The following is a 25,787-nucleotide window of genomic DNA, read 5'->3' as shown; positions in this document are numbered from 1 at the left end:
CATTTCTCCATTTCTTGTTTTTGTCAGGTTTGTCAAAGATCAGATGGTTGTAGATATGTGGCATTATTTCTGAGGGCTCTATTCTGTTCCATTGGTCTATATCTCTGTTTTGGTACCAGTACCATGCTGTTTTGGTTACTGTAGCCTTGCAGTATAGTTTGAAGTCAGGTAGCATGATGCCTCCAGCTTTGTTCTTTTGGCTTAGGATTGACTTGGCAATGTGGGCTCTTTTTTGGTTCCATATGAACTTTAAAGTAGTTTTTTCCAATTCTGTGAAGAAAGTCATTGGTAGCTTGATGGGGATGGCATTGAATCTATAAATTACCTTGGGCAGTATGGCCATTTTCACAATATTGATTCTTCCTACCCATGAGCATGGAATGTTCTTCCATTTGTTTGTGTCCTCTTTTATTTCATTGAGCAGTGGTTTGTAGTTCTCCTTGAAGAGGTCCTTCACATCCCTTGTAAGTTGGATTGCTAGGTATTTTATTCTCTTTGAAGCAATTGTGAATGGGAGTTCACTCATGATTTGGCTCTCTGTTTGTCTGTTATTGATGTATAAGAATGCTTGTGATTTTTGTACATTGATTTTGTATCCTGAGACTTTGCTGAAGTTGCCTACCAGCTTAAGGAGATTTTGGGCTGAGACAATGGGGTTTTCTAGATAATACAATCGTGTCATCTGCAAACAGGGACAATTTGACTTCCTCTTTTCCTACTTGAATACCCTTTATTTCCTTCTCCTGCCTAATTGCCCTGGCCAGAACTTCCAACACTATGTTGAATAGGAGTGGTGAGAGAGGGCACCCCTGTCTTGTGCCAGTTTTCAAAGGGAATGCTTCCAGTTTTTGCCCATTCCATATGATATTGGCTGTGGGTTTCTCATAGATAGCTCTTATTATTTTGAGATACATCCCATCAATACCTAATTTATTGAAAGTTTTTAGCATGAAGCGTTGTTGAATTTTGTGAAAGGCCTTTTCTGCATCTATTAAGATAATCATATGGTTTTTGTCATTGGTTCTGTTTATATGCTGGATTACATTTATTGATTTGCATATGTTGAACCAGCCTTGCATCCCAGGGATGAAGCCCACTTGATCATGGTAGATAAGCTTTTTGATGTGCTGCTGGATTCGGTTTGCCAGTATTTTATTGAGCACTTTTGCATCAATGTTCATCAAGGATATTGGTCTAAAATTCTCTTTTTTTGTTGTGTCTCTGCCAGGCTTTGGTATCAGGATGATGCTGGCCTCATAAAATGAGTTAGGGAGGATTCCCTTTTTCTCTATTGATTGGAATAGTTTCAGAAGGAATGGTACCAGCTCCTCCTTGTACCTCTGGTAGAATTCAGCTGTGAATCCATCTGGTCCTGGACATTTTTTTGTTGGTAAGCTATTAATTGTTGCCTCAATTTCAGAGCCTGTTATTGGTCTCTTCAGAGATTCAACTTCTTCCTGGTTTAGTCTTCGGAGGATGTATGTGTTGAGGAATTTATCCATTTCTTCTAGATTTTCTAGTTTATTTGCATAGAGGTGTTTATAGTATTCTCTGATGGTAGTTTGTATTTCTGTGGGATCGGTGGTGATATCCCCTTTATCATTTTTTATTGCGTCTATTTGATTCTTCTCTCTTTTTTTCTTTATTAGCCTTGCTAGCGGTCCGTCAATTTTGTTGATCTTCTCAAAAAACCAGCTCCTGGATTCATTAATTTTTTGAAGGGTTTTTTGTGTCTCTATTTCCTTCAGCTCTGCTCTGTTCGTAGCTATTTCTTGCCTTCTGCTAGCTTTTGAATGTGTTTGCTCTTGCTTCTCTAGTTCTTTTAATTGTGATGTTAGGGTGTCAAATTTAGATCTTTCCTGCTTTCTCTTGTGGGCATTTAGTGCTATAAATTTCCCTCCAGACACTGCTTTGAATGTGTCCCAGAGATTCTGGTATGTTGTGTCTTTGTTCTCGTTGGTTTCAAAGAACATCTTTGTTTCTACCTTCATTTCATTATGGACCCAGTGGTCATTCAGGAACAGGTTGTTCAGTTTCCACGTAGTTAAGCAGTTTTGAGTGAGTTTCTTAATCCTGAGTTCTAGTTTGATTGCACTGTGGTCTGAGAGATAGTTTGTTATAATTTCTATTATTTTACCTTTGCTGAGGAGTGCTTTACTTCCAAGTATGTGGTCAGTTTTGGAATAGGTGTGGTGTGGTGCTGAGAAGAATGTATATTCTGTTGATTTGTGGTGGAGAGTTCTGTAGATGTCTATTAGGTCTGCTTGGTGCAGAGCTGAGTTTAATTCCTGGACATCCTTGTTAACTTTCTGTCTCGTTGATCTGTCTAATGTTGACAGTGGGGTGTTAAAGTCTCCCATTATTATTGTGTGGGAGTCTAAGTCTCTTTGGGTGCTCCTGTATTGGGTGCATATATATTTAGGATAGTTAGCTCTTCTTGTTGAATTGATCCCTTTACCATTATGTAATGGCCTTCTTTGTCTCTTTTGATCTTTGTTGGTTTAATGTCTGTTTTTATCAGAGACTAGGATTGCAACCCCTGCCTTTTTTTGTTTTCCATTTGCTTGGTAGATCTTCCTCCATGCCTTTATTTTGAGCCTATGTGTGTCTCTGCACATGAGATGGGTTTCCTGAATACAGCACACTGATGGGTCTTGACTCTTTATCCAAAATGCCAGTCTGTGTCTTTTAATTGGAGCATTTAGCCCATTTACATTTAAGGTTAATATTGTTATGTGTGAATTTGATCCTGTCATTATGACGTTAGCTGGTTATTTTGCTCGTTAGTTGATGCAGTTTCTTCCCAGCCTTGATGGTCTTTACAATTTGGCATGTTTTTGCAGTGGCTGGTACCGGTTGTGCCTTTCCATGTTTAGTGCTTCCTTCAGGAGCTCTTTTAGGGCAGGCCTGGTGGTGACAAAATCTCTCAGCATTTGCTTGTGTGTAGAGTATTTTATTTCTCCTTCACTTATGAAGCTTAGTTTGGCTGGATATGAAATTCTGGGTTGAAAATTCTTTTCTTTAAGAATGTTGAATATTGGCCCCCACTCTATTCTGGCTTGTAGAGTTTCTGTCGAGAGATCCGCTGTTAGTCTGATGGGCTTCCCTTTGTGGGTAACCCTACCTTTCTCTCTGGCTGCCCTTAACATTTTTTCCTTCATTTCAACTTTGGTGAATCTGACAATTATGTGTCTTGGAGTTGCTCTTCTCGAGGAGTATCTTTGTGGTGTTCTCTGTATTTCCTGAATGTGAATGTTGGCCTGCCTTGCTAGATTGGGGAAGTTCTCCTGGATAATATCCTGCAGAGTATTTTCCAACTTGGTTCCATTCTCCCCATCACTTTCAGGTACACCAATCAGACGTAGATTTGGTCTTTTCACATAATCCCATATTTCTTGGAGGCTTTGTTCATTTCTTTTTATTCTTTTTTCTCTAAACTTCTCTTCTCACTTCATTTCATTCATTTGATCTTCCATCACTGATACCCTTTCTTCCAGTTGATCGAATCGGCTGCTGAGGCTTGTGCATTCGTCATGTAGTACTTGTGCCTTGGTTTTCAGCTCCATCAGGTCCTTTAAGGACTTCCCTGCATTAGTTATTCTAGTTAGCCATTCGTCTAATTTTTTTTCAAGGTTTTTAGCTTCTTTGCCATGGGTTCGAACTTCCTCCTTTAGCTCAGAGTAGTTTGATCGTCTGAAGCCTTCTTCTCTCAGCTCGTCAAAGTCATTCTCTGTCCAGCTTTATTCCGTTGCTGGTGAGGAACTGCGTTCTTTTGGAGGAGGAGAGGTGCTCTGATTTTTAGAGTTTCCAGTTTTTCTGCTCTGTTTTTCCCCCATCTTTGTGGTTTTATCTACCTTTGGTCTTTGATGATGGTGATATACAAATGGGATTTTGGTGTGGATGTCCTTTCTGTTTGTTAGTTTTCCTTCTAACAGTCAGGACCCTCAGCTTCAGGTCTGTTAGAGTTTGCTGGAGGTCTACTCCAGACCCTGTTTGCCTGGGTATCAGCAGCGGAGGCTGCAGAACAGCTGATATTGGTGAACAGCAAATGTTGCTGCCTGATCGTTCCTCTGGAAGTTTTGTCTCAGAGGAGTACCTGGCCGTGTGAGGTGTCAGTCTGCCCCTAATGGGGGGTACCTTCCAGTTAGGCTACTCGGGGGTCAGGGACCCACTTGAGGAGGCAGTCTGTCCATTCTCAGATCTCCACTACGTGCTGGGAGAACCACTACTCTCTTCAAAGCTGTCAGACAGGGACATTTAAGTCTGCAGAAGATTCTGCTGCCTTTTGTTTGGCTATGCCCTGCCCCAAGAGGTGGAGTCTACAGAGGCCGACAGGCCTCCTTGAGCTGCGGTGGGCTCCACGCAGTTCGAGCTTCCTGGCCGCTTTGTTTACCTACTCAAGCCTTGGCAATGGCAGGTGCCCCTCCCCCAGGCTTGCTGCCGCCTTGCAGTTTGATCTCAGACTGCTGTGCTAGCAATGAGCGAGGCTCTGTGGGTGTAGGACCCTCCGAGCCAGGCGCAGGATATAACCTCCTGGTGTGCCGTTTGCTAAGATTGTTGGAAAAGCGCAGTATTAGGGTGGGAGTGACCCGATTTTCCAGGTGCCATCTGTCACCCCTTTCTTTGACTAGGAAAGGGAATTCCCTGACCCCTTGCACTTCCTGGGTGAGGCAGTATGCCTCACCCTGCTTCAGCTCATGCTTGGTGCACTGCACCCACTGTCCTGCACACACTTTCCAACACTCCCCAGTGAGATGAACCCAGTACCTCAGTTGGAAATGCAGAAATCACCCATCTTCTGCATCACTCACGCTGGGAGCTGTAGACTAGAGCTGTTCCTATTCGGCCATCTTGGCTCCACCGGGCCTGTTTCTTAATTGGGTTGTTGGTTTTCTTATTGTTAAGAGTCCTTATTAAGGACTCTTATTTCTTATTGTTAAGAGTCTTATTGTTAAGAGTCCTTTGTGTATTTTGAATACCAGTCCTTTATTAAATATGTGCTTTATAATGATTTTCTCCCAGTCTGTGACTTGTCATCTGATTTCCTTAGTGCTCCATGACTTTCACAGAGCAGAAGGTTTTACTGTGAATGAAGTCCAACTTACTGATTTCTTCTTTCATGGATCATACTTTCAGTGTTGTACCTAAAAAGTCACCCCCAAACTCAATGTCACCTAGATTATCTCATCTGTTATCTTCTAGAAGGTTTAAAGTTTTGCATTTTACATTTAGGTCTGTGATCCATTTCAAGTTAATTTTTGTAAAAAGTGTAAATTCTGTGTCTAGATTATTTTATGTATGTGTGTATTTGGATATTCAGTTGTTCCAGCACCATTTATTGAAAAGACTCTCCTGTCTGCATTGAGTCGCCTTTGCCCCCCAAATCTAAATCTTTAAACTGATAGATATGCTGTTTAAAGTCAGCCAACTCTAAAGAACCCAAAGGAGTAAAGAGCTTTTCTGAACATATGTTTCCATAGGTGAAGGCAAAAGAGACCCAGGGGGTGGCTTTGGGCCCCAAGGCCTGGACTGATCTCCTTGGCTGAACACTCTATGATGCTGGGTTCAGCCGAGGGTTCAGCTGGGGACATTGTGACATCTCCCTGGGAAGTGTTCAAGCACAGACAACCTGGGCACACCTGAGAGTGTGCAGGAGGCTGAAGCTGTCCAGCAAGGTGTCACCAAGGACCCTGGGCGCTGAGCGACGCAATGGGGATCCCAGGAACAAAGGAGCCACCCGGCCTCTGCACGACACCATCCATGCTGAGATTAGACCGGAACTCGCACTGCAGTGACACCATCAAATTATAACCTGGCAAGACAAGAGAGGAAGGGCCATCGATAGGAAACGTGAAACAAATGAGACTGTCAGCAGCTGAAGGCTTTTCACTGAGTGGGAAATGTCATACAGGAATAGAGAGGGGTAAAGATGGAGACTACTGTATTCCAGACACTGTAGCTGGTCTTTCAGACACAAGGTCTGGTATAAGAAGCCAATAATTCTGTGAGGTGCTTAAACATCCCCACTGGACCAAGGAGGACACTGGGGAGAAAGGAATAAGAGGACAGAACAGCAAAGAAGAAAGAGAAGGTAAGTGAGAGGCGAGCTTCAGGGAGCACCTGCTGGGGTGCAGGTACTTCCAGGAACTTTCCTTGGTGAGCATTTAAGGCAGCAAGCTGACTTGTCTGCGGTCTGTCATTAACAAGAGCTGGGCCATGGCTGGAGGTAAGTCCTCCAAACCTGGCACCGTCCAGAAAGCACTCAGAATCTTGGCTAAGCAGCTGACAGGTGTGCCACAGCCATGCACTGAGCAGGAGCTGAGGCAGCATTGAGTGAAATGTCCCATGAGATGGGAGGAGAGCAGAGCTGTGCAGGCTGAGTGAATCAGCTTCCAGGAGACAGGAGTCAAAGGTGGTGCCAGGCAGAGAAAGGTCATAGAGTTAAGAATTGCACTAAACACAGCCTGATTAGGCTCTGGCACCTACTAGCTGGGAGGCCTCTTGAAGTCACAATGGCCCCCTTGTAAAACAGGGACGACATGACCCCTGTTGTAGGACTGCTGGAAGGTAGAGCTAATGCCTAACCCATACCATTTATTAATAAGCAGTAAACACAATTATAATCCCATCCTTGGAGGATGGTTGAGTTCCGCTAGGAAGCCCAGAGAGGGAAGGCGTTCCTGTTGCGGGAGATTTTAAGGTGGCATTTAAGGTTGGGAGGGGGGGCTCTGCAGCCATTAGCTCCTCCCTGCTCTCTCCCCAGGGCAGGGCCTTCTTTTCTAGCCCCTTAGATTTCCTTTAATCTCACCCAGCACATGGAAACAACACCCAGAATCAGCTGAAAATGTGGTTTCAGACTTGCTGCAAGTCGAGTTAGGGACCCCAAAGCCAAGGACCGCTTCCCCCAAATGAGCTGAGCCTCTGTGGACAGTGGAAAGGCTGTGGTAAAGCAACTTTCACTGGGAAGGACTGGGACCTGGACAACTGAACATGCTTCATTATTCTCAAGAGACCGTAGGGAAAAAGTTACCCCAAAAGTCACGTGGAAACTAACGGGAAAGTCAGGCGTAGACTTTAATCACCTTTTTCATTTACTGACACAAGTAATGCCAATGGACTCATGGGGCATCCCAATATTCTACGCTAAATGCCTTAATTCTTATCTCAGGCCCCCAACAAAATCACAATGGCTCTGTCCAGCTCAAGCCCTAGCCAGATAACTGTCTTTGGTAATATGCCTGGGCTAAGACTCCCGTACCAGAAGACTTGTATTTTGGAAACTGGTCCAGGAAAAAAAGTAAACAACAACAACAAAAAGAACAACAACAAAAACCATCTCAGAAGCCCATGGCTGTAAAGGCTGCATTTGTAGTTAATGAACGAGATGCTTATTAGCAGGTGATCATTTCATTTCCAAAGAGCAATTTCCATTACATTTCCAATACAGTCTTCATTATTTTTAAAGAAAGGATAAGAGAGTGATACTCTTAAATATCCCTTGTCTCTTCTAGTTTATTTTTTAATCTTTTTTCTTACAATAAATGTATTACACACTTACTGTGGGAAAAACGTAAATTAAGATGACTTGTGAAATCACCTATAGCAGGTATCATAACTGTTACCATGACTTGTGAGATCACCTATAGCAGGTATCATAATTGTTACCATCTGTGGTGGTTCCTTTTTGTCGGCCTCACACATACACATAGGGTCTGAACAAGCCTTTTTATTCGATGTGCTTCCTTTGCTCTCCTGTTCTTGACCTGTCTTGGCACCTGCTGTCCTGGCGCCCTCTTGGCAGCCCTCCCTATGGGCCTGCACCTTCTGGCTTACTGGCTGCCCTGCTCAACCGTCAGCCCCTGGAAGGAGGATCCCTGTGGGCCGCGGTGGCCCTAGAACTTTCAGCATGGCAGGACTCCAAAGCCTCTGCTGGAAGAAAGAATGAACCCACCTGTGGTTGTCAGCTGGGCTAGTCTGTGGAGCCCAGATGTTTGGCCAAGCAACAGTCTAGATATGGCCGTGAAGGTACTTTTAGGTGAGATTAACATAAATCGGTAGACTTGAGCAAAGCAGATGCCCCTCTGCCTTGGGGGTGGGCCTCATCCAATCAGAGGACAGTCATAAGCGAGAAGACTGAGGACCCCTGAGGAAGAAGTCCTCCTCACACTGTCTTCTGACTCCAGGAGGAATCCTCAGCTCTCACCTGGGCCTCCAGCCAGCCCTGAAGACTTTGTACTCACCAGCCCCACATGGCGAGAGCCAATTCCTTAAAATCAATCTCTGTGTATGTGTGGTATGTGTGCGTATTTTCACATACATACACACACACACACACATCCTCTGGGTTCTTCTTCTCTGGAGTGCCCGGAGTAACACACCATCCTTCTGGAAATTGTCCCCACCTGTCAGCAGTCAGCACACAGCCATGCTGGCCCCTCTCTGGCCTGGCCTCCTCCCCCCTTAATTCCTCCCACCTCCCACCATGCCTGGCTCCCCAGTTGCCTTCCTGCAAGGCTCAGCTTTGGAGCTCTACCTTCTCTCCCACCCAAGTCCTTCTTAGACAACTCACCCTTCCACCCAGCCACTGTGGACTGACTCGATTCTTCTGGAACTCAGGAGCACAGGCAGGTGTGAGCGTGAGGAGATGGTCCTGGGGGTGACAACCCTCCCCCGACTTTGGCCTTGTCATGTCCCCCTGTTCCCCTCCCATGCAGCCAGGCCAGCTCATCTCCTCGCCACACTCCTGCCAGCGGCCACATGCTGGCCCTCCGACCCTCCAGCCATTATCTCCTCTCTGTCCAGGCTCTGAAGCTTCTCCCAGATCCTCAATCTCACTGAGCTCTCTCCTGATTCCCTGCGGAACAGCATTCGGCTTTCATATGTCTCATGTTGTGAAACAATATTCAGTGTGACATTATTATATAATACACTCTTCTGTGGCCAGAACTAATAGGAATATAGTAAGTCACCCCAGGATGTGGATTTAATGTCATGGAAATGCCACCCAAAAAATGAGTGCTGCAGAAATATCTTAATCTCAGAAATTACTGATATGTTACTAAAGAAACCCTGGAAATACTAAAGTTCATTTAAAAACAAAGCAAAAGAAGAAAAACAGACCAGCTATTTGTATCAACAGGAAAAATTTACAACCTAAGTAGGTGTACACCGAGCCGGCTGTGGGAAGTGAAGGTGTGCAAACAAGGGCTGCACTGTGTGGAGTCAGAGAGCAAGGAGTCAAGGGCCAGGAGTCTAGCGCTTTTTTGGGAAGTAAGCCTGGCTCTGGATGGTGGACCAGATACTGGACAGAGAAATAACCCTGTAAAGCACCCACTTTTTCTGATCTAATTCTAGGCTTGGCAGAAGCCATGTGAAAGGAGACTGGGCTCCGGGCCTTCCCACCAAGCGCATCCCGGGCCAGAGGCATCTCCCAGAGAAAATAGTCACATTGGCACTGTGGCTTTGGATCCAGACTGTTGTGGCTTTGATGACCACAATATTGTTTCTGGGATGTGGAGATAAGGACGAGAACACTGCATTCTGTACCTCACTGAGAATGTCCATGGCCACTGGCTGGATAGGGGACACCTTCATATTTAACAGCCCCCATCCCTATAAAAGCAGGTGTCACACCTCCCAGTTAGAGCCCAACAATCTGTGGGGTCAGCACAATGTCCCATCCTTACCCTATAGCTTCCCTCTCTGAAGTACAAGGCATCTGACTAATTATAAGTTACCTAGGAACTACTCTTTTCTTCATATTTTCACCTACCAGACCCTTCTCTGAATATTTGCAAATAGTCCATTCAACAGCTACTTCTCAAATGTATTCATTCATTCAAGAAACACTTTCTGAGCCCCCAGAACGCATCAAGCATGGCACTAGCGCTTGCGCAGGAGCACAAAGAGCTGGACCATGCAGCCAGCCATGGTTCCTGCTGCCAGGAGTCCCTGGTCGAGTGGGAGAGCAGACAGCGAATGAGCCAGTGCACATCACAAACAGTGCACCGCGATGCCTCAGAGAAATGGCTGATGCTAGGGCTGGGGGCAGAGTGTACCAAGTGGTCTAGAGCATCTTAGAGCGCAAGAAAGAAAATGCTACACACACACACACACACACACACAAAGATGGGTGTGCATCAAAAGGGAAATAGGAGCCAAATGAAAGACCAAAATAAAGAATAATAATCCAAAGTCTAAAATAAATATCCACAAGTCCATACTGATATCAATGAATGATTGGACACATGAATAAATTGGGGGAAGGGACAAATCTCCCGTGAAGAAGAATAGCAGAAGACGATGTGGTGACTTCTCCCAAGGAACACAGCGTGGAAAGGGGAAAGAGGCACCTGACAGTGGAGAGACCCGATCCACACCACCTCAGCAAGGGATCCAAGCTGAGCATCAGCAGTGACAAATCCTGTTGACTGTCATCTGTGCCTTCAGCGTAATGTGATAGAAATGGCTCTTTACCTCTGTTGTCATCCTCCCAAAACACACAAGCCCATCTGATCATGAGAAAAACATCAGACAAACCCAGTGTGAGGGACATGGATGAAGACAAGAACTTGGTACCGAGTAGTGGGGCTGCTGCTGTAACAAACACCTGAAAATGTAGAAGCAGCCTTGGAACTGGGTAATGCTTAGAGGCTGGAAGAATTTGGAGAGCAGGCTAGAAAAAGCCTACATTGCTGTGAATGGAGCATTCAGGGCAATTCTGGTGAGGACTCAGAAGAAGAAGAGAGCTGTAAGAAAAGTCTGGATCTTCTCAGAGATTGCTTAAGTGGTTGTGACCAGAATGTTATAGAGATACCGGCAGTGAAGCCCATTCTGATGAGGTCTCAGATGGAAATGAGAAACAAAGTTTTGGAAACTGGAGTAAAGGTCATACTTGTTATAAAGTGGCAAATAACTTAGCTGAACTGGGTCTATGCCCAAGGGTTTTATGGAAGGCAGAATTTAAGAGCAACAAACTAGGATATCTGGCAGAAGAAACAGCTAAGCAACAAAGTGTTCAAGGTGCTGTGTGGCTTCTTTGGGCTGCTTACAGTATAATGAGAGAAGAGAGAAACAATTTGAAGACAGAATTTAGGCCTGGTGTGGTCGGTGGCTCACGCCTGTAATCCCAGCACTTTGGGGGGCCAAGGCGGGCGGATCACGAGGTCAGAAGATCAAGACCATCCTGGCTAACACAGTGAAACTCCGTCTCTACTAAAAATACAAAAAATTAGCTGGGCGTGGTGGCGGGCACCTGTAGTCCCAGCTACTCAGGAAGCTGAGGCAGGAGAATGGTGTGAACCCAGGAGGTGGAGCTTGCAGTGAGTCGAGATCGCGCCACTGCACTCCAGCCTGGGCGACACAGCGAGACTCCATCTCAAAAAGTAAAATAAAGACAGAACTTATAAATAAAGGGGAAATGGAACAGAAAGATTTGGAAAACTCTCAGCCTGGCCATGTAAGAATAAAAAACATGTTCAGGACAGACTATTGAGGGTGGCCAAGACACTGCTAAAGAGATTATGGATAGTAGGAAACCAGGTTCTATTCTCCAAGACAATTAGACAATGACCCTGAAGGCATTCCAGAGATCTTCAAGGTAAGCTAAGACTTTGAGGGCAAGATTCCCAGACAGGTGCCTGTGGGACTTCAGCATACACTGCCCTACATTGCCCTGGGACTCTGCTCCCCAAATTCTGGCACAGCACCGCACAGTTTGACCCACCATTCTGGAAGGTATAAGCTGCAAACCTTGGTGGCATGCATGTAGTGCTGACTCTGCAGACATGCAGAATGTACAAGCTGTGGGGCCATGGTGGCCTCCACCTAGATTTCAAAGGATGACTTGGACAGCCTAGGGGCTCAGGCAGATACTTGTCACAGAGGTGGGGCACGGGAGCCGGGGAGCCCCTGATCCCCCAGAACTGTAGGGTCACCAGTGTACAACTCCAACGTGGGAAAGCTGCAGGCATGAGACTCCAACCTCTGAGAGCTGCTGGGTGGACTGATCCCAGCAAAGCCATAGGGGAAGGGCTGCCTGAGGTCTTGAGGGGTCCAAGCCCCACTCCAATGTGCCCAGATTGCAGGGCAGTGAGTCAGAGGAGATTATTCTCCAGCTTTAAGACTTAATGTTTTTTTTTCCATTGATATGGTTTGGATATTTGTCCCCTCCAAATCTCATGTTGAAATGTAATCTCCAATGTTGGAGGCGAGGCCTAGTGGGAGGTGTTTGAATCATGGGGGTGGATCCCTAATGAATGGCTTAGCGCCATCCCCTTGGTGACCAACAAGTTCACTTGAGATCTGGTTGTTTAAAAGTATAGGGCACCTCCCTGCTTTTTCTCTTGCTGGCACTCTCACCGTGTGAGACATTTGCTCTCCCTTGGCCTTCTAAGATGATTGGAAACTTGCTGAGGCCCTCACCAGAAGCAGATGCTAGCACCATGCTTCTTGCACTGTCTGCAGAACCATGAGTGAATTAAATTTCTTTTCTTTTCTTTTTTTGAGACCAGTCTCACTGTGTTGCTCAGGCTGGAGCACAGTGGCAAGATCATAGCTCACTGCAGCCTCCATCACCCAGGCTCAAGTGATTCTCCTGCTTCAGCCTCCTGAGTAACAGGGACTACAGGCACACACCACCACACCCAGCTAATTTTTTTTTTTTTTTTTTTTTTTTTTAGTAGAGATGAGGTCTCACTATGTTGCCCAGGCTGGTCTTGAACTCCTGAGCTCAAGCAATCCTCCTGCCTCAGCCTCCCAAAGTGCTGGGATTACAGGCATGAGCCACCGCACCGGCCTGTTTTTTCTTTATAAATTACCCAGCCTCAGGTATTTATTTGTGGCAATGCAAAAACAGCCTAACACATGCATGTTGGGTTCTAGATGTAGCTGGAACGAGTTACCCCTTTCTTCCTGCCTCTTTCTCCCTTTTGGAATGAAAATGTCTCTCCTATGCCTGCCCCACCATTGTCCTTTGGGAGTTGATAGTCTGTTTTGATTTCACAGGTTCACAGCTGGAAAGGAGTCTGCCTCAGGCAAAGTCATGCCTGCCTTGGAGTCTCAGCTTCATCTGATTTAGTTGGGACTCTAGATTTGAACTTTTCAGTTGGTGCTGGAAGAGTTAAGCCTTTGGGGACTATTGGGATGGAATGAATGTATTTCACATGTGAGAAAGGCATGAATTTGGGGGGCTAAGACAGAATGCTATGGTTTGAATGTGTCCCGTAAAGCCCATGTGTTGGAAACTTAATCCCCAATGCAACAGTGTTGAAAGATGGGACGGACTTTTAAGAGGTGATGAGGTATGATGGCTTTGCCCTCATGAATGGATTAATGCTGTGATCTCTAGAGTGGGTTGGATATCTTGAGAGTGGGTTCCTGAAAAAACAATGAGTTTGACCCCCGTTCCTCTCTCTCCACCCCCACCTCTCTTTTCTTTCCCTATCCTTCTCATTCTTTTGCCCCTCCACCTCTGCCATGGGAAGACACAGCAAGAAAACCCTTGCCAGATGCCAGCATCTTGATATCAGACTTCCCAGCCTCTAGAATTGTGAAAAATAAATTTATTTTCTTTATCAATTACCCAGTCTATGGTATTCTGTTATAGCAACACAAATGGACTAAGACAACTAATTTTCATTTTTCAAATGAGCATCCCATCAAGTCCTTAAGTTTTATACAGTCCACATTTAATTTCTGCTGCAACAAGACTGTCTGATGAGTAGCAAAAACTGAAGGATGGTGTTCAATGTTAAGGCCATGCAGACTAATATAGATAAACTGAACAGAAAAAGAGATATTTTACACAGTGATGAGATGGTTTCATTTTTAGACACTTGAGCAAATGCAACACATTCTCTGTGACAACTTTGGTTTGAAAGTTCTATCCTGCACCAGACCTAGAACAATTTCCACTGGTCCAGAATGTCAATGTTCAGACACAGTGCTGCATGGAATCAGGTGCAGGATTGAGAACAGGGCATGCTTTAGAAAAAGCAAAAGCTATTTCCAGGACTATCTGCTATGCTGGTTCAGCTTTGCCAAGCAATATTCAAATACTCATGGAGCAGCACATACTATGAGCAAAGTACTTAGTATTGTAGAAATGCAAAAAAAGAAGAAGAAGAAAAGCTTAAACATTTATAATCCCCAAAGAAGTTTACAATCCGCTTAGAAAAATTATTTTACTGTGCAAACAGCTGAGCCTGGCTGAAGTATCTGTTTGGGAGAGGAATGGAGAGGAGACTGGGAAGTCCACAGTGGATGAATTGTGTGGGGCAGGACAGAGCACCCAAGATTCACTGCACAGGGCACATCTGGGCAGTGTGAGGATGTCTAACAAAAAAGCCTAGAGATGCTCGGCACAGTGGCTCACGCCTGTAATCCCAGCACTTTGGGAGGCTGAGACAGGTGGATCACCTGAGGTCAGGAGCTCCAGACCAGCCTGGCCAACACGGTGAAACCCAGCACTACTAAAAATACAAAACCTAGCCAGGCATGGTGGTGCAGGCCTGTAATCCCAGCTACTTCGGAAGCTGAGGCAGGAGAATCACTTGAACCCGGGAGGCAGAGGTTACAATGAGCTGAGATCACACCACCGCACTCCAGCCTGGGCAACAGAGCCAGACTTTGTCAAAATAAATAAATAAATAAATAAATAAATAAAGCCTAGAGATTTCTGTGTCTCTCCACTCTCCAGGTTCAAGGCCATTTCAGGGGCCTCCCCAAAGTTTTTAAAACTTGACTTGGGCAAATTCTTTAAGAACCTTGTTCTCCTCAAATAAAATATTTTGGAAAGCGGATTTTTATGAAGTCTTGGCTCAACTTCCATGACCTTTAACAGACATCTTAATTGTTTCATGGGAGAATATGACCTAACAAGTGGCATATGGTTTAGGTGGGGACGTTTAATTACCAAACAATTTTGTAGAATAAGCAAGTCACACATCTTTTGTCCCATGCATGACAGGTTTGAACCTGTAAAGCCAGGTCCCTAAATAGCTTCCAACGTTTCCACCCCACCAGCCCTTGCACCACTCCCTGTACTGGCCCTGAGCTTTCTAGTCTTGACTAAAAAGCGGGGAGGCAATGTGGTCTCTCCTGGTGCACTGTCCCGAGGAAGGCCTGCTCCGCTTCCCCGGAGGAGGCTTCAAAGAATGGAAGTAATTAATAAAAACAACCCCTGTACCTCCTCTAAGTGGTCATTAATAAAGAACCTCCAAGCTGCTATAGGAGAGGTCTGTGCATCCCGCGGGCTAGGAGTAGACTGGAGTACCCAAAAGACCGAGGATGTGTCCTGGCAAAAACACAGCCTGCCCCTCACACTGTTCCCCACGGGTGCACTAGGGAGGAAGGTTTCCCTCGAGGGCCTGGGCAGGCGCCCCACACCTGCACCCGCGCAGAGGGGGCTGGGCCCTCCCTCTGCGCCCCCGAGGGAGAGCCCTGTCCCCTGCATCCCCGGTACCCCGTTCCCTCCAAGGGCCGGAAAGAGGGCCCCGCGCACTGTGTACTTCTTAGGGGTCCCCCACCCTGCGCCCCCCGCCACGGGAAAAGGGTCCCTGCTCTGCGCACCCTGGGGGGGACAGCCCCGGTCCTGCACTCCTTGCTCCTCCGGGGGACGGTCCGCGCCCAGCGGCTAGTGCGCCCCGGGCAGGTGGGGGCGGGGGGCTCGTCGAGTGACAGCGCTCGCCTCCCGCAGCCCGCCCGAGCCGCGTCAGGGCAGAGGCGGGGTGGGGCGCGGTTAAAAGGCGCAGCAGGTGGGAGCCGGGGCCTTCACCCGAAGCCCGACGAGAGCCCGACAGCCGGCGGCGCCCGAGCCCGACCTGCCTGCCCAGCCGGAGCGAAGGGCGCCGCCCCGCGCAGAGCCCGCGCCAGGGCCGCCGGCCGCAGAGCAGGTAAGCGGGGCGCGGACCGGCGGGGTCGTGCGGGGGGCGAGCGGGCGGCCAGCGGGCGGCGCCACCTCGACCCCCCAGCGAGGAATTTCCTGCAAGAAACCAAAACAGGTGAGGTCGGCGGCTGGTCCCCACCTCGCCCCTGTCGCTCCTGTCGGGCACAGGATCAGAGCCGGCAGAGCGCGGCCGGGATGGGTGTCTGGCCGCACGTGGGGCGACCGGGCCCCCCATCTGCCTCCATCCGCACCCTCGTGTCCGCGCGCCCGGGCCCCGGCCCGATGGCAGTGGGCGCCGCCCGCGCTGGACCCTCTCTCTGTACGCAGAGGAACGAGGATGGACTGGTTTGACTTTTACCCCAGTGTGGTTCCCTTTGACTTGTACAACAGGTTTTATGAAGGTTTCATATCGTGTGTCTAAGAGGCCAGACTGAGGGCGGGTGCCCCTTTCCCCCGTTTCATTTGCTGCGTGTTGGATTTTCTAAGCTTTTGTGGGTCACCGGCGTGTCCCCCTGGATTTGAGGAGAAGAAAGCCAGGTCTAGGATGCGGGTTTCAGTTCAGACAAGCCCTCGACTTGGGCAGATGCATAAGTCCCCGGAGAACCGCAGGGTATGGGCTGCGTGATGAGCTTCCGAGAAACTTGTGAAATGCTGATGACAATAGCGTGGACGACAGTAATTAAAAGTAATTGGCGACAAATCTTAGTTAAAACGTGCAGGCACCAGAAGGCACTTCCTGTCGGTGAAGAAGACCTGTCCCCGGTGTCACAGGCATCCTGTGTTTTGCAAACGGGGCTGACCTCCCTTCCTGGGGAGCAGGACGGGTCAGGGTGAGTGTGGCCTGCCCGCAGCTCTGCACTCCCGGAGGGGTTAGGGACCTGCAACCAGGCGGGGACACTGGCCCAGCGACCTCAGTGTCCCCTGGGTGGGCGTGCACTCTGTTTAGTGTCTGATTGAACGTAACCGTGCCGGGTTGTTCTTTTCCCTCAAGTAGACTTTATGCCATACAGCTATTTTCTTGCCCCAGTTCTAGCAGAATCTAACCAGTGTTCTAGAAGAAAATGTCCTGCCCCCATGCAGTCTCCTTAGAATTGCAGGGTGCTGCTCAGAACTGCTCCTGTGGAGAGCTTTGTCTGTTGTTTGGATCCAGCAGCGTCTTTAGGGGTGTTGCTTGAAGCTTGCCAAGGAGGGGAGGGGGGTTCTGAAGAGAGAACACCAGGGCTCTAGCCTGTCACATAACTGGGGGTGTGGAGAGCGCCTCATTGCCACTGCAGTGACTAAAGCTGGGAAGACGCTGGTCAGTTCACCTGCCCCATTGGTTGTTTTTCAAACAAATTCTGGTACAGGTAATGAAGACTTCATGCTTTTTTTCTTATGTCTTTTCTTCTGAATTCTGAGTGTTAGGAAGGGAAAGAAGTACAGAAGATCTGGCTAAACAATGTCAGTATGGCGAAAGAAAAATTCTAAGTTGTACGCCCTCTTCATGCATCTTTAATTCAATTTGAATATTCCAGGTGCTGTGAGCAGTTTGCATACATTAGTTTAAATGTTAAATGGGATAAATTTGTGGGAAAGTAATTTCTGAAGCAAGCTTCTTGGTCTGTGAGGGCATAACCTTCTAATGGCCACCTGCCACAGGTTATGATTTCTGTTTTAGCTGCTTTAGTGAATGAGCATAGACCTGGAACCCCAGAGGGCCTGCTCCATTTTTATTCCCAGGGTCATTTAAATCTAGTTGAGCTCAACTGTTTGGAAAGGACACAGTTTTGCTTGAATGAACAAACATATATTGCTAACAAGAACCAAAGAAGGAAAGTTTAACTTAATGGAAATTAATTTTTAACTCTTTGAATTCTTAAATGATGTAAGAAACACACGTAATTTCATGAGTTGTCCATTTTTACATCTAGACTCCACAGACAGAAACGTTTCACTTTTATTGAGTTAATTTTGAAATATATGAATCCCTGACCCATTGTTATCACTAGCTGTTACTCTATCAGGACAGTTGCTGAAGTTTTTTGTCACTAAATTTAAAAATCAACTATCAGGTTGTCCCTTGGATGACCTGAGATTTCTAGAGACAAAAGAAATCTATTCTTCCTGATTGAAGAAAGAGCCTGAGATTTTTTTAAAACCACTAATTTGGGGATCAGGGTGTAGCCAGTGTCTCAAACTCTCCCCTGTCCCTTTTTGTTTTGCTCAAGGAGTGGGCTTGAGGCCTCAGATTGGGTGTTACTGTTATTTTGATAGGGAAAGGATCCTACTAAAGAGCACCTTTGGTTATTTTGTGTGTTCAAAGTATAGAGCATCGGGAAGCTGGCAGTTTCTGAACTTACCTCATAACAGTTCTGGGAATGAAGAAAAACTACCCACAAAGTTTATTCAGGGGACATATTGCGGGGGTCGGGGGGGAGTTAAAGGAATATGGCAACAGCTACTATTTTTCCCTCAACAGGCGACATCCTCACCGACCGAGCAAAGATTGACATTCGTATCATCACTGTGCACCATTGGCTTCTAGGCACTCCAGTGGAGTAGGAGAGGGAGGTCTGAAACCCTCGCAGAGGGACCTTGCCCTCATTCTTCGGGTCTGAAACGCTGGCAGTCGTTGGAAACAGGACTCAGGTTTGCTTGTTTTGCTTTGACATTGTTTTCCTTTTATCTATGCAGATTCCCCGACTATCCAAAGCTGACTTCGAAATTGGGAGGCACATGTTCCTGTTCTCAGATCTATCAACTATTCCCTAGATGGCCAGGCGCAATGGCTCATGCCTGTAATCCCAACACTTTGGGAGGCTGAGGCTAAGGTCAGGAGTTCAAGACCAGCCTGACCAAGATGACAAACCCCCTCTCTACTAAAAAAAAAAAAAAAAATTAACCAGGTGTGGTGGCCTATGCCTGTAGTCCTAGCTATTCAGGAGGCTGAAGCACAAGAATCACTTGAACCCGGGAGGCAGATGTTGCAGTGAGCTGAGATTGCACCATTGCACTCCACCCTGGGCAACAGGGCAAGACTCTGTCTCAAAAAAAAAAAAAAAATTTTTTTTTTTTTTTTTTTGCTAAATGACATTGAAAGGGGGAGCAGAGCTATCTAAAAAAATATGCTGAGGGGTTACACTCTAACTTTGGGGGCTTTAGTTTTGGTTCTGTCATTAGTGAAATTATAATGGCATAGCTAAATAAGCTAGTTGTGATTAATTTCCTAAGAAGTTTTAAAACAATCAAGAAATTTCATTAGTGTAGTCAAATGCCAATAGCTCTAAATTATTTGAATTGTAAAAGGAAAGAACAACCTATCTTCACAATGCTGTGTGGCTCCTCAAAAGTAATGTCCTAGTTTACTTATTTTTAGAGCTAGATATTTCAGACTGGAGATTTAGTATCAAGAATATAGCATCGGCCGGGCGCAGTGACTCATGCTTGTAATCCCAGCACTTTGGGAGGCCAAGGTGGGCGGATCATGAGGTCAGGAGATCGAGACCACGGTAAAACCCCGTCTCTACTGAAAATACAAAAAATTAGCCGGGCTTGGTGGCAGGCGCCTGTAGTCCCAGCTGCTCAGAGAGGCTGAGGCAGGAAAATGGCATGAACCCAGGAGGCAGAGCTTGCAGTGAGCCGAGATCGCGCCACGATACTGCAGCTTGGGCAACAGAGCTAGACTCCATCTCAAAAAAAAAAAAAAAAAAAGAATACAGCATCGAGTTCTTCACTATGATTAGATTTACCACAAAACCGAAACAGTTTACCTTTTTAAGTTTAAATGTAATCACATTCTTAGAAGTTGAAGACTGCAGAAGCTAAGCATATCTATTCTTTCCTTAAAAGACAGCCAGAGAGGCATCAGTTAAAATGAACCTCTCTGGTTTCCGAAGAAAGAGTTAATATTTCACTTTGTATTGAAAAAGCTCCTCCCATTGGCTCCAGCTCTCCAGAAGCAGGAAAGGAAAGAGGAACTTTGTTTACTACAGTTGCACAGGGTCCCAGTGGATGCGATGATTTTGGAAAGTAATTTGAAATTAGTGACGACTTCACAAATTGAAATAGCCTTCAAATCTTCTCCAACCAAGAGGGTTTGTGAAAGATTATGCCCTGTGGTTATGTGTTTTTACAAGGGAGAACCTGGGGGCTGGCACTTTCTTTGCCACCCCCAACCCCCAACATCCTTCCTCTGGGCCCCTCTGCAGTCTGTCCACCCACCCTGTGCACCCACCAAAGTCAGTACAGGAGCAGCCAGTGGAGTTGAGTCCTCCTTAAAACTTGCTGAGTCTCCTGCGTTTACTGCCATCCTCCCACAGCTCCTTGAGTGGGAGCATCTCCTGGGGCAGCCAGGCCTGGCCATTAATGGCAGTAATGTGCTGGAAATTTGGGGCTTGGTAACCCGCAGCTGGCCCATCACCCTGGGCTATCTCTTGACACTTGCGAGGGGAGCTCTCCTCTCCCTGGCTGTTGGCTTGCAGAGAATGATACGCAGGGCAGATCCCCGGGGCTGGTTGGTGAGCCCCTCAGGAGTGACACAACCTGGAAAAGAATGGAAAGAGCCACTGTCTCACTGTCTCAGTTGGGAAACACCAGCTCAGGGTCACTGAGCGCCCAGGGGCAGCCCACTCAGGACCGGGCAGGTTCGGAGAGAGGACACAGCCTCTCCCTTGGATCACTTCTGCTGTTAGGAATAACAGGGCCTTTGTGGCTCTTGCAGGAGGACACTCTGAACCAGGAGACTGTCCTGAGTGACCGGGGAGTTAGACACACTTGTATTGGATTTAACCTCATTTTTCTCAGCAAGCTCTGCATCTCCTTTACTTTTCTTCCTTTAAAGGCATAGGTGGATTGCCGATTTTTAGTACCAGCATTGTGAAGCGCACATTGTGAAACAGATTATATTCTGTTCAGTTTTACTATGTTGATAGAGGACCCTCAGAGCGTGTGGCTTGGGGACCCAGAAAAATCCAAAGAAATTTAAAAAGCTACTGCCATTATAATTGTCCCTGTTTTTTTTCTAAAAACAGGGAGAAGCCCAAAGCTGCAGATGCCAGGGACCCTGCTTCTAGAAAGCGTAGACTGGTGTTCCTGGGGGAGGAATTGTGACCTCCTGACCTTTTCTGTGACTTTAGCCTCTCAGAATCATCCAGGCCATGTCGCCCTCTGGCTCTCTGATCTGTTTACTTCCTAGAAGGTTGGACCACAGGGGACCACGGGGTGCCGTTGTTCAGGCAGGCCACGGGCTAGAGAACCGAGAGAACACAGCTGTCTCACCTGCTGGGGAGGTTAAATTCTATGGACTTTGAAGTGTTGGAGAAAATGTGAACCATTTTTTGATAAATCAAACTGTTGCTGATTGGGCATTTTGTTGACCAAATTTCAATGGGAGGTGTTTCTTGGTTAATAAAAGAACATCTTCATTTTATAAATAAACAGGACTGACCCCATAGGTGAACAGCTGCTGTAAAATATGTTTAAACATCAAGACGTACAAATTTCTTGCTCCTCACATTTTGAAACGCTTTTGAGATAGAACATCAACAATTAGGAAAATGTATTATGCCTTTCATCTGAGAATAAAATTAATTTTACAAATCGTATCATTTAACATGAGCTTTTTAAATGGAGCTGCATTTACTGTGGACATTGGCCATCTCTTTAGGCTGTGAAATATGTTGTATATGAGAGGGAGGCATTAGTACATACACTTTAATTATGGAACGCTGGGGCCAGGGCTCCTAGAGGAGTCCCCTGTGCATTAATTACCCCAGCAGACACTCACACAGCCTCTGATGAAATGCTTAAGGGATGAGAAAACACGGTTTGAAGCGTAGCCCATTTCAATTTTCTTTCTTTCTTTTTTTTTTTTAAGAAAAACGTGGCTTAAAAGCAAAAACCTGGCTTTCTGTTAATGCTGAGTGTCAGATCCAGTTCTTAGTCCTAGATTTGCGCAGGCATTGAATCCTCTGCTTCACATTCCAGGGTCGCCGCCCTGTGCCTCAGCGTCTTCGTCAAGCTAGTGTGTGTTCTGTTTCCTCAGCTGTGAGGTAACCTCCAGCCTCTTCCATCTGTCCACACACCTGTTGATGCACCCCCGAGGGCCAGGTCTTTCCTGAAACATGGAAAGAGCCCATCTTTCCAATGTGGGCTGCCCGAGGAGCCCAGCACTCTGTTCCCTTCACACAGCCTGAGCCTGAGTCTCTTTCTCGCAACCTTGTGCTGTGGTGCTGATGTCCCGCTGATAAGGATATCCCTCCTAAGGAATACTGATATTCTTGAAGTAAAATGCTAGGCTGCAGTTATTGAAGGAACCATGAAAATACAACCTCCCAACGATAGGAGAGGCGGCAACAAAGACCTTTGTGATTCCAAGACTCGGTGCCATTGCCATTGCTATAGTTGCTATCACGGAACTCTTAACAAGAAGTTTAGTGACACTGTTTTAGAATGTTGCTGGGGGCTCAACAGAAAGCCCCCCAGTTCACACATATACATTTTCTCTTATTTTAAAAATCAAGATATTTGCCCTTCTCCAGGAATTGGGCCCCTCTTTTCATTCTGAATAATAATATTCTGCTCTCCTGTGGAAATGCTTAAAGAATTAAAAATAGAATAACCATGAGATCCAGCAATCCCACATCTAGATACCTAAGAGACTTGAAAGCAGGGTCTTGAAAAAATAGTAGTACACCCTCACTCATATTAGTGTTACAACAGCCAAAAGCTGGAAGCAATCCAGTGTCCATTGATGGATAAATGGGTAAACAAAATGGGGAGCATCCATATGGTGGAATAGTATTCAGCCTCCAAAATAAGGAAATCCTGTCACACACAGCAACATGGATGAACCTCGAGGACACTATGCTGAGTGAAATAAGCCAGTCCCAAAAAGACAAGTGCTGTGGATTTCTACTTATATGAGGTCTGTAGATCAGTCAAAATCATAGACACAGAAAGTAGAATGGTGGTTGCTGGGGGCTGGGGAGGGAGGAATGGAGAATTGTTGCTTAATATTAATACCCAACCAAGGGCAAAAAAACAATTTCTCAGAAAGCCAACTGAACTAGGAGTCGGACTTTTCCAACAGGTCTGCTGACTTTCTAAGTCTACAGAAGATGCTGCCTTGGGGCACACAGTAGCACCCCACTCTGAGGCCAAGGCACTCCTGGGTGAGGAGAGGCTGCCTCCATTTACCCAACTGCTTCCAAGAGCAGCCAGCGTAATGCAGAGGGGCAGGTGTGTGGGCCAGAGCGTGAGGTCCAGGGGGCTGGCCTGAGAGGGGGAGGCTGACAGGTGTCCCTCACCCATTCAGGGATAAGAAAGTCTAAGACCGGTGAACAGAAGGACTTTGGTGACTCTCTCATGCCCTGACAGCCTGTAAAAAAATGCCTGAGTGAATTACTCTGGGGAGAGGTCTTTTACTTTCTGAAAATTTTCAAAGGGTCCATGATACCTCCTTTTATTTTTCAAAGGAGAATGCTGACCAATTCTATAGTCTTCTGTGGCAGTGTAGGCTAAGAAGGCAGCTGTTTGAATTATAGCAAAAGTGTCCATAGCTGTAAAGAAGTCCTTTTTCTCTCGGGATATAGAATCAGTGCATTAACAGGGAAGGAGGCACTGGGTGGCAAGGGCAGCAGATCTCCTCCTCGGCTGCCCCTGGCACGAACAGGACCCGCTGGGGAGGCAAAGCCAACGTGGGCTTGGTTATACTGAAGATATGTTGGAGAACAATGGAGCAATCTTTATAAAAGATTGTGAGTCTCTTTTAGAAGAGGCTTTCTCAGTAGTTGACAATATTAGATTTCCTAAGAACACATGAGTATGGCAGATGATGCTATTCAAGCTAGAATTAAGTATAAATATATTGTATAAAGTAAGCTAATAAGTATTTTGTTTTTTCCCTTCTTAGTCTGTTGGGTAAACTGGAATATGTCATTCCAATGAAAGTTTTTTTTTCCCCTGAATAAGCTATTTAATGAGTAAAATCTACTGCGGAAGCTCGGTGAGCCCTAGGAGAAAGCCAATCTGGTGTAACAGATCAGACAGTGATTAAAAGGGAGCTTGGAAATGAATTCGTTTACCTGTGTTCCTGGATTAATGCAAACAGCAATCTAGTAAATGATCTGAATTTAGTTGAATCAAGATGATCCTAATCCCTCTTCCAAAAAGTTGTTTCTGACCAAAAACATGATAATTTTTTTTTTTTTTTTTTTGAGACAGAGTCTCGCTCTGTCACCCAGGCTGGAGTGCAGTGGTGCAATCTCAGCTCACTGCAAGCTCCACCTCCCTGGTTTACGCCATTCTCCTGCCTCAGCCTCCCAAGTAGCTGGGACTACAGGTGCCCGCCACCACGCCTGGCTAATTTTTTTTCGTATTTTTAGTAGAGATGGGGTTTCACCTTGTTAGCCAGGATGGTCTCGATCTCCTGACCTCATGATCTGCCCGCCTCGGCCTCCCAAAGTGCTGGGTTTCCAGGCATGAGCCACCACACCCGGCCAAACATGAGAATGCTTTCAGGGTGGGCATTCCTTTTCAGAAAACCTCAGACTAGCAGGGCAGGGAGTTGAAGTTGTAAAATATGACAGCCTACCTTAAAATAAAGTTGGCTTCAGTCCGTAATATCACTGTGTCACTTTCCCAAGGCCTCTTCCACTAATAAACCTTTGCCCACTTTTGTCTGTTTAGGGATAAACCAGCGCAATGGATTGGGGGACCCTGCACACTTTCATCGGGGGTGTCAACAAACACTCCACCAGCATCGGGAAGGTGTGGATCACAGTCATCTTTATTTTCCGAGTCATGATCCTCGTGGTGGCTGCCCAGGAGGTGTGGGGTGACGAGCAAGAGGACTTCGTTTGCAACACACTGCAACCGGGATGCAAAAATGTGTGCTACGACCACTTTTTCCCGGTGTCCCACATCCGGCTGTGGGCCCTCCAGCTGATCTTCGTCTCCACCCCAGCGCTGCTGGTGGCCATGCACGTGGCCTACTACAGGCACGAAACCACTCGCAAGTTCAGGCGAGGAGAGAAGAGGAATGAATTCAAAGACATAGAGGACATTAAAAAGCAGAAGGTTCGGATAGAGGGGTCGCTGTGGTGGACATACACCAGCAGCATCTTTTTCCGAATCATCTTTGAAGCAGCCTTTATGTATGTGTTTTACTTCCTTTACAATGGGTACCACCTGCCCTGGGTGTTGAAATGTGGGATTGACCCCTGCCCCAACCTTGTTGACTGCTTTATTTCTAGGCCAACAGAGAAGACCGTGTTTACCATTTTTATGATTTCTGCGTCTGTGATTTGCATGCTACTTAACGTGGCAGAGTTGTGCTACCTGCTGCTGAAAGTGTGTTTTAGGAGATCAAAGAGAGCACAGACGCAAAAAAATCACCCCAATCATGCCCTAAAGGAGAGTAAGCAGAATGAAATGAATGAGCTGATTTCAGATAGTGGTCAAAATGCAATCACAGGTTTCCCAAGCTAAACATTTCAAGGTAAAATGTAGCTGCGTCATAAGGAGACTTCTGTCTTCTCCAGAAGGCAATACCAACCTGAAAGTTCCTTCTGTAGCCTGAAGAGTTTGTAAATGACTTTCATAATAAATAGACACTTGAGTTAACTTTTTGTAGGATACTTGCTCCATTCATACACAACGTAATCAAATACGTGGTCCATCTCTGAAAACAAGAGACTGCTTGACAGAGGAGCATTGCAGTCATTTTGACAGGTTCCTTTTAAGTGGACTTTCTGAAAATTTATATAACTGTTGTTGATAAAGAACATTTATCTAGAAATTGATACTTTTATTAGGAAAATATATTTTTATAGTCTTGGATGTTTTTAGTTCTGACTTTGAATTTATATAAAGTATTTTTATAATGACTGGTCTTCCTTACCTGGAAAAACATGCGATGTTA

At 46.2% G+C, this 25,787-nt stretch overlaps 1 protein-coding gene across 5 annotated transcripts; it reads left to right on the top strand.

The window, feature by feature from the left end:
- The first annotated feature begins 5,607 nt into the window (after positions 1-5,607).
- GJB6 (gap junction protein beta 6) lies at positions 5,608-25,489 on the top strand. Of its 5 annotated transcripts, XM_054528766.2 has the most exons (3): positions 5,608-6,091; positions 18,345-18,514; positions 24,554-25,489. In XM_054528766.2, the coding sequence occupies exon 3, from the start codon at positions 24,569-24,571 to the stop codon at positions 25,352-25,354; it is 786 nt and encodes a 261-aa protein (XP_054384741.1). In that variant the 5' UTR covers positions 5,608-6,091; positions 18,345-18,514; positions 24,554-24,568; the 3' UTR covers positions 25,355-25,489. The 5 variants fall into 5 exon arrangements, 2 of the variants coding, with proteins under 2 accessions (XP_054384741.1, XP_054384742.1); XR_008512517.2 differs by lacking the exons at positions 18,345-18,514; positions 24,554-25,489 and adding an exon at positions 13,485-14,607 and having other exon boundaries at positions 5,622-6,091; XR_008512518.2 differs by lacking the exons at positions 18,345-18,514; positions 24,554-25,489 and adding an exon at positions 13,006-14,607 and having other exon boundaries at positions 5,622-6,091.
- The last annotated feature ends 298 nt before the right edge of the window (positions 25,490-25,787 follow it).

This window comes from Pongo abelii, chromosome 14 (genome assembly GCF_028885655.2).
Source record: "Pongo abelii isolate AG06213 chromosome 14, NHGRI_mPonAbe1-v2.0_pri, whole genome shotgun sequence".
In the NCBI taxonomy this organism is placed as follows: Eukaryota; Metazoa; Chordata; class Mammalia; order Primates; family Hominidae; genus Pongo; species Pongo abelii.
Note: the sequence above shows the minus strand (reverse complement) of the source record. Positions and strands in the feature narration are given on the sequence as shown.